At 38.5% G+C, this 13,643-nt stretch overlaps 1 protein-coding gene and 1 non-coding gene across 2 annotated transcripts; one reads left to right on the top strand and one right to left on the bottom strand.

Moving 5' to 3' along the window:
• The first annotated feature begins 1,366 nt into the window (after positions 1-1,366).
• Positions 1,367-3,889, top strand: LOC136219261 (probable leucine-rich repeat receptor-like protein kinase At1g35710). Its single transcript, XM_066006594.1, has 2 exons — positions 1,367-3,279; positions 3,372-3,889. Exons 1-2 carry the CDS (start codon positions 1,425-1,427, stop codon positions 3,782-3,784), a joined length of 2,268 nt encoding a protein of 755 aa, XP_065862666.1. The 5' UTR covers positions 1,367-1,424; the 3' UTR covers positions 3,785-3,889.
• Positions 3,890-7,037: 3,148 nt separating this feature from the next.
• LOC136221065 (small nucleolar RNA R71) lies at positions 7,038-7,144 on the bottom strand. The gene has a single exon (XR_010684856.1). It is a non-coding gene; the product is annotated as a small nucleolar RNA R71 (small nucleolar RNA).
• Between the last annotated feature and the right edge of the window lie 6,499 nt (positions 7,145-13,643).

Here is a 13,643-nt window from a genome sequence, read left to right as displayed (position 1 = left end):
AACGACATTGTGTTATGATATCCCCAAATTCCGAAAAGTCCTCCCTTCTAGAGTGAATGGCATTGACAGTTTCAAAAGAGTCAGTCTCAAAAATAACATTAGTAATCCCCAACTCCATGACCCATTTAACTGCACTAAGCAAACCCCAAGCTTCCCCTTCTCTTACTGCCATTACCCTCTCATTCCTTGCTATTCTGGCATGCATAAAATCACCACTTGAATTTCGGATTACAGCTCCACACCCAGTCATCCCCAACACAGAAAAAAAGCTTGCGTCAGTACAGCAAGAAAACGAACCGAATGGTGGACGGTGCCATTCCTCTCGCAATCCAATGAGGTACCATTCTCACTCCCTCCAGATCTTCTTTTTCTTGTAATTTTCCAGTCATCAAGCAGCCTCCTACTGTCCCGTACAATCATCGGAGAAGGTTTACTCAATTGTCGCCATAATTTCCCATTCCTAGCACTCCACCAGCTCCATAGAATGATCATAAACAACTCAATTTGTCTCTTATTTCCGTTACTACACAATTTGAAAAAGAAATCCGCAAAACTAATGGCACACTCCTCGCTTCTAGATACCTGATCAGAAAGCCCCGCTTCAATCCACACTTCTTTCACCTTAGGGCAGAGCACAAATAGGTGCCAAGTATCCTCCATTTCCGAGTTGCACATAACGCAGCAAGTTTCTAAATCCACCCCCCTTTGCCTGAGCCGAACCCGAGTTGGAACACATTTCCTAATTAACCGCCAGCAAAAGTATCTAACTTTGAATGGGATTTCTGCCTCCCAAATAACTTCCCAATTTCCCTCCATCTTAAGCTCCTCATTATCAGTAAGGACCTCGGTTGCAATACGGTAGGCACTTCTAACCGAGTAACTCCCATTCCGGGTATCGTTCCAAATGAATATATAATTTACTTATTTATTTATTTTTGGAACGTTTTTAGTTTCCCCTATTATTGACAATTAAAGAGGAAATAATGCAATTGATTTAAATTTGGAGAAGATTGATGATTAGGTCCTTTTCATCCTATTTTCCAGTTATAGACTTGTCTAATGCCATTAATACATTATTTTATTTTATTTATTTTATTTTGAAAATTAATATATTATTTTCTATGGATGCTAATTAAGATAATGTGGGCCTTATTTTAAACTTGTAATGACGCCAGTTGACCATCTTGTCACCACAATCGTCGAACACGGAGGGATGGGTGAATAATGCTGATGGTCCTCAAAGTTTTAGCAATATAATTGAAAAGACACAAACCTTTAATATTGTAATATTCGTAACCAGATATTTGTAAAGGAAAACACAAAACTTGGAAGAAAGTGCAGTCTATTAGATTAGTCTATAAATAAGTAAGTAAAATGTGGAAGTGGTAGAGTACTCCACCAAATCAAAAGAAAAGAAAAGAAATATGTCACTTGTTCTTTTATTGTTTCTTTTTATTGTGATTATTAACCCAACAACTGCATTAGCATTAGCATTAGCATTAGCATCAAAAACCCTTCATGATTTACAACGACAGGCTCTGTTCCAAACAGGATGGTGGTGTTCTTATATCAACTCTACTTCAGACCACTGCCAATGGTATGGAATTACCTGCGATGCTGATGGCAGCGTCACCCATATCCATCTATTTAGGTTGTATAACTGCGACTCATTAGGATTGAACATTGCAAACCTCAACTTGTCTTCCTTAATTCCATCCCTCATCCTGCTAGATCTCGGTGATAGTAGTCTTGGTGGGAGCATCCCATCTGAAATAGGTATGCTTTCAAACCTCAAATACCTACGCTTAAATCATAGTCGTCTAACTGGGGAATTACCCTTTGAAATTGGCAAACTTACTCAACTTTTGGAGCTTGATGTTTCATATAATCAACTAACTGGTTCCATCCCTCCAGCTTTAGGGAATCTAACTCATCTTCAATCTTTGGTTCTTACTTCCAACTACTTCACTCATCAATTACCTTCTTCAATTGGTAATTTGATCAATTTAGAAATTCTTTACCTTAATGATAACCAAATCAACGGTTTTATCCCTTCCCAAATTGGAAATTTGAACAGTCTTCGTGATTTAGATATCTCCTTTAATAATCTCACCGATCCAATCCCTTTTTCAATTGGTAATTTGACAAATTTGGAAAGCCTTTACCTTGAGTATAACCACATCACTGGTTTTATCCCTTCTCAAATTGGAAAATTAAACTGTCTCCGTTATTTATTTATGTCTCATAATAATCTCACCGGTTCAATACCTTCTGCAATTAGTAATTTGACATCTTTGGAAGGTCTTTACCTTGATAATAACCACATCACTGGTTCTATACCTTCTTCCATTGCAAATTTAAGACAATTATATTACTTAGATATCAGCAACAATAACGTGTCAGGCCAAATTCCAAGTTCACTTTCTTGCTTAGCCGACCAATATGGGACATATGTGAATCTTCTAGATAATCATTTAGAGCATTTTCCAAAATGTTTAAGCTCTAACCAGCCCTCAAAATGCCATCAACACAATTGTTTTTCATCTAATAAGATTTTGTACATCAAACTATGTATTCCCATCGCCATGTTCATTGCCTTGTTTATTCTTGGATTTATATTCCTTTATCTACGAAACCACAAAGCCAACAACAGTATCCAAGATGAGGCAACCATGTCAAGAAAGGAGGGGGACTTGTTCTCCATATGGAACTTTGATGGAAACATAGCTTTTAAAGACATCATTGAAGCTACTCAAGACTTTGACATCAAATATTGCATTGGCACTGGTGGCTATGGTAGTGTGTACAGAGCTCAACTTCCTACCAGCAAAGTTGTTGCCTTGAAGAAACTCCATCGATTGGAAGCTGAGGACCCAATTTTCGACAGATCTTTCAACAATGAGATCAAGATGCTAACACAAACACGGCATAGGAACATTGTCAAGCTTTATGGATTCTGTTTGCACAAACGATGCATGTTTTTGATATACGAGTACATGGAAAGAGGTAGCTTATTTTATGTATTGAGGAAGGATGATGAAGCTGCAGAATTGGAATGGAATACAAGAGTTGAGATTGTGAAAGCAATAGCACATGCTTTAGCATATATGCATCACGATTGTAACCCACCCATTGTTCATCGAGACTTGTCAACCAATAACATCCTATTGAACTCTGAAATGAAGGGCTTTGTATCTGATTTTGGGACAGCTAGGCTACTTCACCCTGATTCTTCCAATCAAACTCTTATTGCCGGTACCTACGGTTACATTGCTCCAGGTCAACTTCTTTACATATATCATCAATCTTTTGTTCTTTTAATTGATTCTAATGTTATATAGTTTTGATAAAGTTTCTTTTCTCATGCTCAGAGCTCGCCTACACCATGGCAGTGACAGAAAAGTGCGATGTGTATAGTTTCGGAGTTGTAGCATTGGAAATATTAATGGGAAAACATCCACTAGATCTGGTTTCATCATCTTCTATGACCAATGTTATGCTAAGTGAAGTACTTGATGAACGTCTACCGCCTCCAAGAAGTAAAAGTGACATTCAAGATATAACATTTGTTGTTTTAATTGGATTGGCATGCTTGAATGATAAGCCCAAGTCTAGGCCTACAATGAAATGGGTGTCTCAGCAATTTCTATCAGGTAGAAGATCAATACCTTGCAAGCCTCCTCATGAAATTTCACTCATGGAGATGAAGAATTACAGCAAGCATTTAATAGTTGAAGTTTCAAGCCAACAAGATATCGAAATGTCCACATTTTCATCAAATTAATTCAATTATGTTGTATCAACATATCCAAACTTTGCCCTCCTTTGTTTTTCATTTCCAACTCAAAGTAGTAATGAAACAAACAACATCGTCTATTTTTGCTTTGGATGCTAAAGTTTACACACACCCACATTTCAACAAAAACTTTTAGAAAATCACCAGAAATTTATTAAGGTTGATTCATAAATCCAAATTTGTATAAATAACAATTGTCAGACCTCTCAGAACTCATATTTAGTGGTAATTTGGGACAGAAACAAAGAACAAAAAGATATGGAAGAGTAATTAAGCATCAATAGACTAAATGCCACCTCTTTTGATGTTTAAGTTTGTGGGTGTGCATTTTATTAACCCAACAGCAACAGCAATAGCATCATCCAACCTTCACCATTTACAACATCATGCTCTGCTCCAAACTGGATGGTGGTGTTCTTATATGAACATCACTTCAGACCACTGCCAATGGCATGACATAACCTGTGATAATGATGGCCTCATCAACGAAATCTTTCTATGCAACTCGTTAGGATTGAACATAGAGAAGCTCAACTTCTCTTCCTTAATTCCATCCCTCATTGATCTGGGTCTGAGTAATAATCAATTTCGTGGGAGTATGCCATCTGAAATAGGTATGCTTTCAAACCTCAAATACCTACACTTAGATTATAATCTTCTAACAAAGGAATTACCCTTTGAAATAGCCAAACTTATTCAACTTTTGATGCTTGATGTTTCATATAATCAACTAACTGGTTCCATCCCTCCAGCTCTACAGAATCTAACTTATCTGCACTCTTTGATTCTTCGTTCCAATAAGTTGAGTGGTCAAATACCTTCTTGGATTGGTCTTTTACCCAATCTAAAGGACCTAGACCTCAGTATGAATGGATTTGAAGGTACAATCCCTCCTCCATTTCTCTCTTATCCAACTTATCCACTCTAGACCTCTCTAATAATTTTTTGGTAAGCTCCATCCCTTTTTCTATTGCTAATTTGACTCAATTGGAATACTTGGACCTTTCTCGCAACTACTTGGACGGAATTATGACACCAAAAGTTGGAAATTTGATGAGTCTCCGAAGTTTAGTTGTGTCTCTTAATCGTCTCACTGGATCTTTCCCTTCATGAATTGGAGACCTTTTGTCTCTAATTCATTTAGATCTGAGTCGCAATTTAATTAGTGGTGAGATTCCTTCCTCAATTGGAAATTTAGTACGTTTAGATTACTTGGATATCAGCCATAATAATCTGTCAGGCCAAATTCCAAATTCACTTGCTTGCTTTGCTGATCAATATTGGAGACATGTGAATTTTGAAAATAATCATTTCGAGGATCAATTTCCAAAATGTTTAAGCTCTGACTATTAGGCATGAATTTGACTACAATTTAACATATTATTTATGATGAATTAAGAGTGTTTTTAGGGTTAAATTACGTAAAAGAAGGTCTTATAAGTGTTTTTATGCAGATTGGGAAAGATTAAGTCAAACAGACTGTAAGTAGCCTATGATCCAGCGGTCTAACGCTGTCTTTCTGATGACAGATGGCGACTTGACAGGCGGCAAGAGCGGCAAGCAGGAAAGGCAGGAAAAGAGCAGTTAAAAGAAGCATGATGACAAGAGTGTTCGACCCTTGAGTGTTTAAGGGTCAAAAGTATCTTAACCACTTCGAGTAATCTAGGATCTATGAACATTTTATTTGGTTTTGTAATATTTTATCACATACTTTCGGTACCTTTTGTTCTTTTCTCCTTTAAATCGACGTAGTGGGAGGAAAGGAAGGATATACCTTTTTGTGAACTAAAAATAGACGTTTTGGTAGAGAGAAGAGCTCTGGAGGAAGATAATGACTTCATTGATGGAGTTCTGTAGATGCAAGGCAGATTGTTCACTCGATAGTATGAGTGAGTAGTCATTTTGAACTGGTTCGGCCAGTTAGGGCCGGTTATGCAAGCTCTCTATTTTCTATTTATGAATGAATGTTGATAACTTATGATGTGTTTGATAAAGCTTCTTATTCCATTGTTTATGCATGTATGCTAGTGTTAGATGAATGATAGGGAACTTCTTTCATCTTCACAGAACTTTTTATCAAACATTCAACCCCGAAGCAGGAATGTTAGGAGGTTGTATCAAGGGTTTTCTTTATTGAAATGATGTTTCGATCGTAATGCAAGAAAGAACCAACCTTAGGGACACTTATGGTTGTAGTAAGTTTTAGAACCTTAAGAACACACGAGAGTTGACTTAAGTGAGCATTAAAGCAGAAACCTTGGCTTCACTTTACTTCATTCATGAATAAATAGGATGCTTAGGGACTTAAAATAGCCTGTTCCGCTGTGCCTAACCTGTTCTACTTTGTTTCCATTATCTAGTAATCGTTTTTATAAGTTACATCATTGACTTTGTTACCTGTTCACAATATCTCTCAATATAAAGAATTCACACACCACGAAGACTCTGTTCTGCAAAGTTTTTCTAGTAAAATTTGGTCATCAATCCCTGTGGAGACGATACTCTACTTATCACTTTATTACTTGTTTCTAGTGCACTTACTAGAGTCTATTAAAAGGACAACAAGTTTTTGGCATCGTTGCCGGGGATTGAAAGCAACAAAATTTATCTGAAAATTTCTGTGAAACAAGGTATTTTTAATCTGTTTGCTAAGTAGTGCAGCCGGAAGTAGTGCTCCCACTGTCTATGCGCAGAGTTGGACCACCAGTTTTTCCTATCGATCTTGAGTTAGAGAGAACGTGTAGATGAAACCGAGCGGGAGCTCGACGAGCAAGACAAAGAGAGCGACAAAGAGAAAGAAGGATGGCTGGAAAAGTACCACCAGAACAACCAGTTCAACCTAACCAAGAGGAGGAAGGAGAGAACAACAATCCTCCAGTTATGAGGATCAGAGACTATTCCAGACCGACCATGGAAGGACACTCATCGTGCATTGTGTTGCCTAACGAAGGGAACAACATGTTTGAAGTGTATGATACAAATGTTGCAGGCCGCAGTGCAATTCAATGGATACCAGTCGGAAGATCCAAACGGGCATATCCAAGAGTTCATTACACTATGCAACACTTTTCGATCAAAGCGAGGAGTTTCCGATGATGTGATAAGGCTAAAGCTGTTTCCTTTCTCTCTCAAAGATAAAGCAACGAACTGGCCAAAGAACCTACAGCCGGGAACCATTACCACTTGGAAAGAGATGGCCAGTGCTTTTCTAATGAAATACTTTCCACCTAGATAGACCATCAAACTCAGAAATGAGGTATCTCATTTCGTGCAAGAAGAGGATGAATCCTTGGCCGAGGCATGGGAAAGGTACAAAGAGTTATTAAGGAGGGTACCGAATCATGGCATCCCCATGTGGATGCAAGTACAGAATTTTTACAATGGAGTCACCAACATTTATAAAATCCAGATTGAATCTATTGCCAATGGTAACCCCGAAGATCTTGAACCACAAGCCTTGTACGACCTTATTGAGAGAGTCGTAAGCACAAGCTATAACTGGCACTCAGCTAGGAGTGAAGGAAAAAGAGCGGGGAATGATGATGTTATGTCGAAACTGACCACCTAGGTGGAACAGCTTGCAAGGCAGCTCAGCAAGATAAATGTATCATCCATTCACAGCGAATCGTCGTTCAATGATGTTTGTGATTTTTGTGGAGGGCCGCACTTCAACATCAACTGTCCTGGAGTCAAGCAAGGGAAAGGTGAGCAGGAACAATGTGATTATGCTGGATATAATCAAAGGAACCCACCAAACCCATACTCCAATACCTACAACACTGCTACAAGAAATCATCCGAACTTCGGATGGACTGGACAGCCAAATCAGCAGGAACAACCAAGATACCAGCAGCAGTAAGGAGGACATTACCAAAGGCAGCCTCAACAACCTTATAAACAGCCTGTTCCACCAAAGGAAGATGTAGAACAGGACATGAAGACCATGATGTTGCAATTCATGAAGCAGACACAAGCTTCAATCAAAAATTTAGAGACACAGGTCCATCAAATTGTTGCGTCTTCATCAAAAGGAAAAGGGATAATGCCAAGTAATACCGAACCAAACCCTAAAGGAGATGTCATGGCCATCACTCTGCGGTCTGGTAAGGAAACTCACCCTCCTTTGTCGACTGATAAAAGTGCTAAGTGTGTAGGTACTTCTCAAAACACTGAAGAAGAGAAGGAACAAGCTGTTCCTAGCCAGGAAGAGCCATCCGTGGTGGAATTGACCGCTGATCGAGACCAGGAGGAACAAGGGAAGAGGTACAAACCACCCCCTCCCTACGTACCACTGATAGAGGTCAAAAACTCCTATCTTTTAGTACGGTTTTAGGGACTATTTTGTATCTTTTATTTTCTTTTTATTTACTTTAATAGCAAGTTATTATTGTTTTGTCAATTTTAGGTTTTTAAATTACTTTTTAGCTTTTTATTAAATATTCCTAACTTTTGTCAAGTATTTTGTCACTTTTAATAAATTAATCTCTATATGTTATTTTGAGCTTTATCTGTACCCAAAATTAAGAAATTAACCTACAAAAAATAAATCAAATTTGACTTGGTAATTAAATAATATTTTATGAGATTATGTGCAGATTTTTAGAGATAAAGGTGGAGATTGTTTCAAGGACCCACTCGGCACATCAAATGCAAATAAAAGTCATGCAGAATATTTTGGCAGATTTTTAGGGATTATCTTTGGACTTTTTGTATTTAAATAATTAGATTTGTTATCCCCAAAGATAAACTAATTAGATAATATTTGAAGAGTTATTTTTTCATTAGAATAGCTTTTTATTAATTAGTCTTTCATTAGGAAAGCTTTTTATTAATTAGTCTTTTATTAGGAATAGGTTTTATTAATTAGTTTTCCATTAGGAATAGGTTTTAGTTTTTCATTATAAATAGTTCCATTTGTTAGGAATTATTGATATCTTTTATCTTTGTAAAAACCTAAGCTTCCACCTTGAGAAATCATCTCCACCTCCTCCATCTCCTTCAACCTCCATTGAAGATACCTCCGAAGCTCCGTTCATCGAGGATTGCTCAAGTTCCATCCTTAAGTCCTAGGAAGACGCCTGCATTGGTAGACAGGTTCCCTGAAAGGGATTTTTCTTCTTTTATATTCCGTCTAGCCTCTGATCCATGTTATGAATCCTAGGCTCATTGTATCTTCGTGACAATACTTTTCATCTTTAATATATGTTATAGTTTTGTTTATTGTTAGGCATGAAATTGACTAAGATTAACAGATAATTTATAAGGGAATTCGGGTAATTTTATATCATTTTGTAAGGAATAAGGGCTAATTAATGTCCTTCTGCAGATAAGCAAAGAAAAATGCTAAACTCGCTGGAAACAGCTTGTTTCGTTAATGCCAATGAGGAGTGGAGCCTTACTTGTGTCCAGCGGTTAAACGTCGGATTATCCAATGACGGACAGCGACAGATCATTGGTGGTAGTGAAAGGAAAGCGGCAGGAGGGGCAGGTGAAAGTGGGTGGCGATGGGATTGCCCAAAGTAGCATGATGATTTGAAGTCTCACCCCCTTGAGTGTTCAAGGGTTAATCTAAAAGTTAATCATTTTCTAGTTTATTTTAATTGTAGTAAGTAGTTGACTTTGTTTGTAAAAGGGTACGAAAATTGTACCAATTTTGGATAGTCTCGGTCTTTTCCCTTTAAATAGGAAAAGCAGAGAAGGTTTTAGATATCGGATATTTTCTTAGTTTTTTTAACAAGTAGAATAGAAGGAGAAGAGAGCTCTCATGGAGTCTCAAGCTGTAACAACAACCTTCCTCTGCTCACTGCTCGATATGAGTGAGTAGACATTTTGAACGGGCACGGCATGGCCGGCCCGGTGATGTAAGTTTTACAACGTTTTAATGATATTTAGTATTTTGCCAATGTTGTGATCAATGAGGATTTAACTTTCTTGCGTAAGCATGTATGTATGTGTTAGATGAATGTTAGGACACTGCTTTCATCTTCACCGATATCTCTATTGATCTCCCAACTTCGAAGCTGACAAGTTAGAAGGTTGTGTCGAGGGTTTTCTCATCTAGAATGCAGTTTTGTTCTTAATGCTAGAAAGAACGTATCTTTAGGACGCTAAAGGTGTTAGTAAATCTTAGGAGTTTGAGAACACACGACAGTTGACTCAAACTCACTCGAAAACTGATACTTTGGCTTCGTTGGCATTATCTTTTATTCATCGAATGTTGTAAGATGTAACACGCCGTGTTCGGTCATGTAAAGCCTGTTCTCTTCCCTTAATCTTTGAAAAGTAACCTTATTTCCTTGATTGAGTATTCTGTCTGAGTCATTAAACAACCAATATCAAACAAACAACCATAAAGGAAGGCACTTTTATAACACACACTGTTTAGCAACGATTTCCATTATTTATTTGTATCACAATCCCTGTGGAGACGATACTCACTTATCACTTTATTACTTGTATCTAGTGCACTTGCTAGAGTCTCATTTGAGGACAACATTTATTCAATTGTTCTATTGCTTAAATCTTTGTCTTACGCTTTGTCTGATTGGTTTAACTCATTCGATAATCCCAAAATTAAGTTGGCACATATTGCGAGCTGAATCTGACCTAGTCAGTGCCTATAGGATTGACGACCCTATAGAAGATTAAGCCCAAATTGCTGAGCCTTAGAGCTAGTCTCGGCTTTACAATGGAATCACGAACTATGGACCTCAGAGGATAGGTAGGGTTAATCGCCTCGGACACAAGTGACTTAGATTAGGTTTTAATTCCGTTGTCTAAACAATCTATTCTCATTATTATCATATCACCTCATGTCCCTTCGGGTAATTACATTGGTAAAAGATCATCTAGGAGTAGAATAACTTAATTAGGAGTAGAATAACTTAATTAGGTTTAGAATAACTTAGCTAGGAGTAGAGTAAATCATCTAGGAGTGGAATAACTTAATTAGGAGTAGAATAACTTAATTAGGTTTAGAATAACTTAGCAAGGAGTAGAGTAATTCACCTAGGAGTAGTTTAACTTAATTAGGAGTAGAATAACTTAATTAGGAGTAGAATAACTTAACTAGGCGTAGAATAACTTAGCTAGGAGTAGAGTAATTCAACTAGGAGTAGATTAACTTAATCAAAACAACCTCAAAAACCCACACAGCCTAGATAACACCTGAGACCAAGTAGCTCGATGCTTGCAGAAATAAATCTTGTGGATTCGATACTTGGACTTTCCAGATTTTATTACATGATAACGACGGGGTACACTTATCCCTTAGTGAGCCTTGCGGTACCGAACGTCGTGAGGCGCATCAACCACTTGTGCCTTATCCGGCGAGGCTGATAAACAAGAAGCTTAAAGAGCAAAATTCAAAAGTGCTAGACACCTTGAGGAAGTTGCATATCAACATCCCCTTCGTGGAAGCACTTACCCAGATGCCAACATATGCAAAATTCTTAAAAGATATCTTGTCCAACAAGAAGAAGTTGGAAAATATCTCGATGATCCAACTGAACAGGGACTGCTCCTCAATACTCCAGAACAAGCAGCAGCTTCCAAAAAAGCTGAAGGATCCAGGGAGTTTTTCGATTCCATGCTCAATTGGCAAGTTAAATATTGAAAATGCATTATATGACCTAGGAGCAAGTATAAACCTAATGTCATATTCTGTGTATGCTAAGCTAGGGTTAGGAGAACCACAACCAACTAGAATGTCCATTCAGTTGGCTGATAGGTCTGTATGTTACCCGAGGGGAGTCGTGGAAGATGTATTGGTAGGAAAATTCATACTGCCTGTTGATTTTATCATAATGGACATAGACAAGGACTTGCATGTTCCTATTATCTTGGGTAGACCGTTCTTAGCAACGGGCAAAGCATTGATTGATGTAGGAGAAGGACAATTATTTTTGCGAATTAATGGGGAGGAAATCATTTTCAAGATGAATGAGGCTATGAGACGAGCTAACACTAGTGATGATACCTGTTATTTCTTAGATGATTTCCAAAGTCTTTCTACTTCGCAGGGACAGGGACAGGACACTCTGCAGGCTCTTTTGGGAGAATAAGTGAATTTATATGAAGGAACAGGCTGTTCCATTGAAACCAACTTGTCAACACTTCCTCCGGATCCCACTGTTCCTACTCATCAAGAACCACCTGAAATACCCACTGTGCCATTGACTAAACCTGAACTAAAACCTTTGCCATCACACCTAGAGTATGCGTTTCTTGAACCACCTAGCGGAAGCCCGGTGATTATATCTTCAAAACTAACCCCTGATCAGAAAGCTCAACTCATGGAGGTATTGCGAAGAAACAACGATGCTATTGCGTGGAAAATTGATGATATCAAGGGTATTAGTTCAGCAGTATGTGTTCATAGAATTCTGATGGAGAAAGATCACAAGCCGTCTATCCAACCACAGCGCAGACTGAACCCCCACATGAAGGAGGTTGTAAGGAAAGAAGTGATCAAGTTGTTGGATGCAGGAATCATTTATCCCATCTCTGACAGTGTCTGGACTAGCCATGTTCATGTTGTGCCAAAGAAAGGAGGTACCACAGTGGTTCTCAATCAAAAAAATGAGTTGGTTCCCACAAGAACCATAACAAGATGGTGAGTATGTGTGGACTACCGAAAGCTCAATGAGGCAACGAGGAAAGACCACTTCCCTTTACCCTTCATTGATCAGATGCTAGAACGTTTGGCAAAGCATGCATTTTACTGTTTCCTTGATGGATATTCGGGGCACAATCAGATTGCTATCCATTGTGAAGATCAAGAGAAAACAACTTTCACCTGACCCTATGGGAATTATACTTACAGACGGATGCCGTTCGGATTATGCAATGCCCCAGCCACGTTTCAGAGGTGCATGATGTCAATATTTCACGATATGGTGGAACAGACTGTGGAAATCTTCATGGACGATTTCTCCGTCTATGGAAACTCATTTGGAAGCTATCTGAACAACTTGGAGGATGTGCTCGTGCGATGTAGGGAGACCAATTTAGTCCTAAATTGGGAGAAATGTCACTTCATGGTTACTGGCAGCATCGTTCTCGGGCATCAAATCTCTGAAAAGGGGATGGAAGTGGACAAGGCCAAGGTGGAAGTGATAGAGAAACTTGCTGTTCCAACTAATGTCAAAGATGTGAGAAGTTTCCTTAGACACGCGGGGTTCGACCGAAGGTTTATAAAGGATTTCTCAAAAATCGTGTTACCTTTGTCAGCTTTGCTACATAAAGATGTGGACTTCTCATTTGACATAAGCTGTGTCAAAGCATTTGAGCTATTGAAGGGCAAGCTGATCAACTCACCTATACTAGCAGGACCCAACTGGGAACAGCCGTTTGAGATGATGTGTGATGCTAGCGATACATGTGTAGTTGCTGTACTTGGGCAAAGGATTGAGAAGAAGTTCCGACCTGTCTATTATGCAAGCAAAACATTAAACGAGGCTCATCAGAACTATACCACAACAGAAAAGGAGCTTCTTGCAGTGGTGTATGCTTTTGACAAATTCCGTCCATACTTGGTTTTGTCAAAGGTAGTTGTCTACACAGACCATGCTGCATTACGCTACCTATTTGCAAAGAAAGATGCAAAGCCGAGGCTGATACGGTGGTTACTCTTACTCCAAGAATTTGACCTCGAGATCAAGGACAAGAAGGGGACAGAAAATGTAGCTGCTGATCATTTGTCCAAAATTTCTCATAAGAACAGCCAGGAACAACCAGAAATCGCAGAGATTTTTCCAGATGAGCGTTTGTATTCTCTACAGCTTACTCCGTGGTTTGGTGACATTGCGAATTTCCTTGCTAGTTCAATTAAACCTCATAACTTGTC

This window comes from Euphorbia lathyris, chromosome 2, assembly GCF_963576675.1.
Source record: "Euphorbia lathyris chromosome 2, ddEupLath1.1, whole genome shotgun sequence".
Lineage (NCBI taxonomy): Eukaryota > Viridiplantae > Streptophyta > Magnoliopsida > Malpighiales > Euphorbiaceae > Euphorbia > Euphorbia lathyris.
Note: the sequence above shows the minus strand (reverse complement) of the source record. Positions and strands in the feature narration are given on the sequence as shown.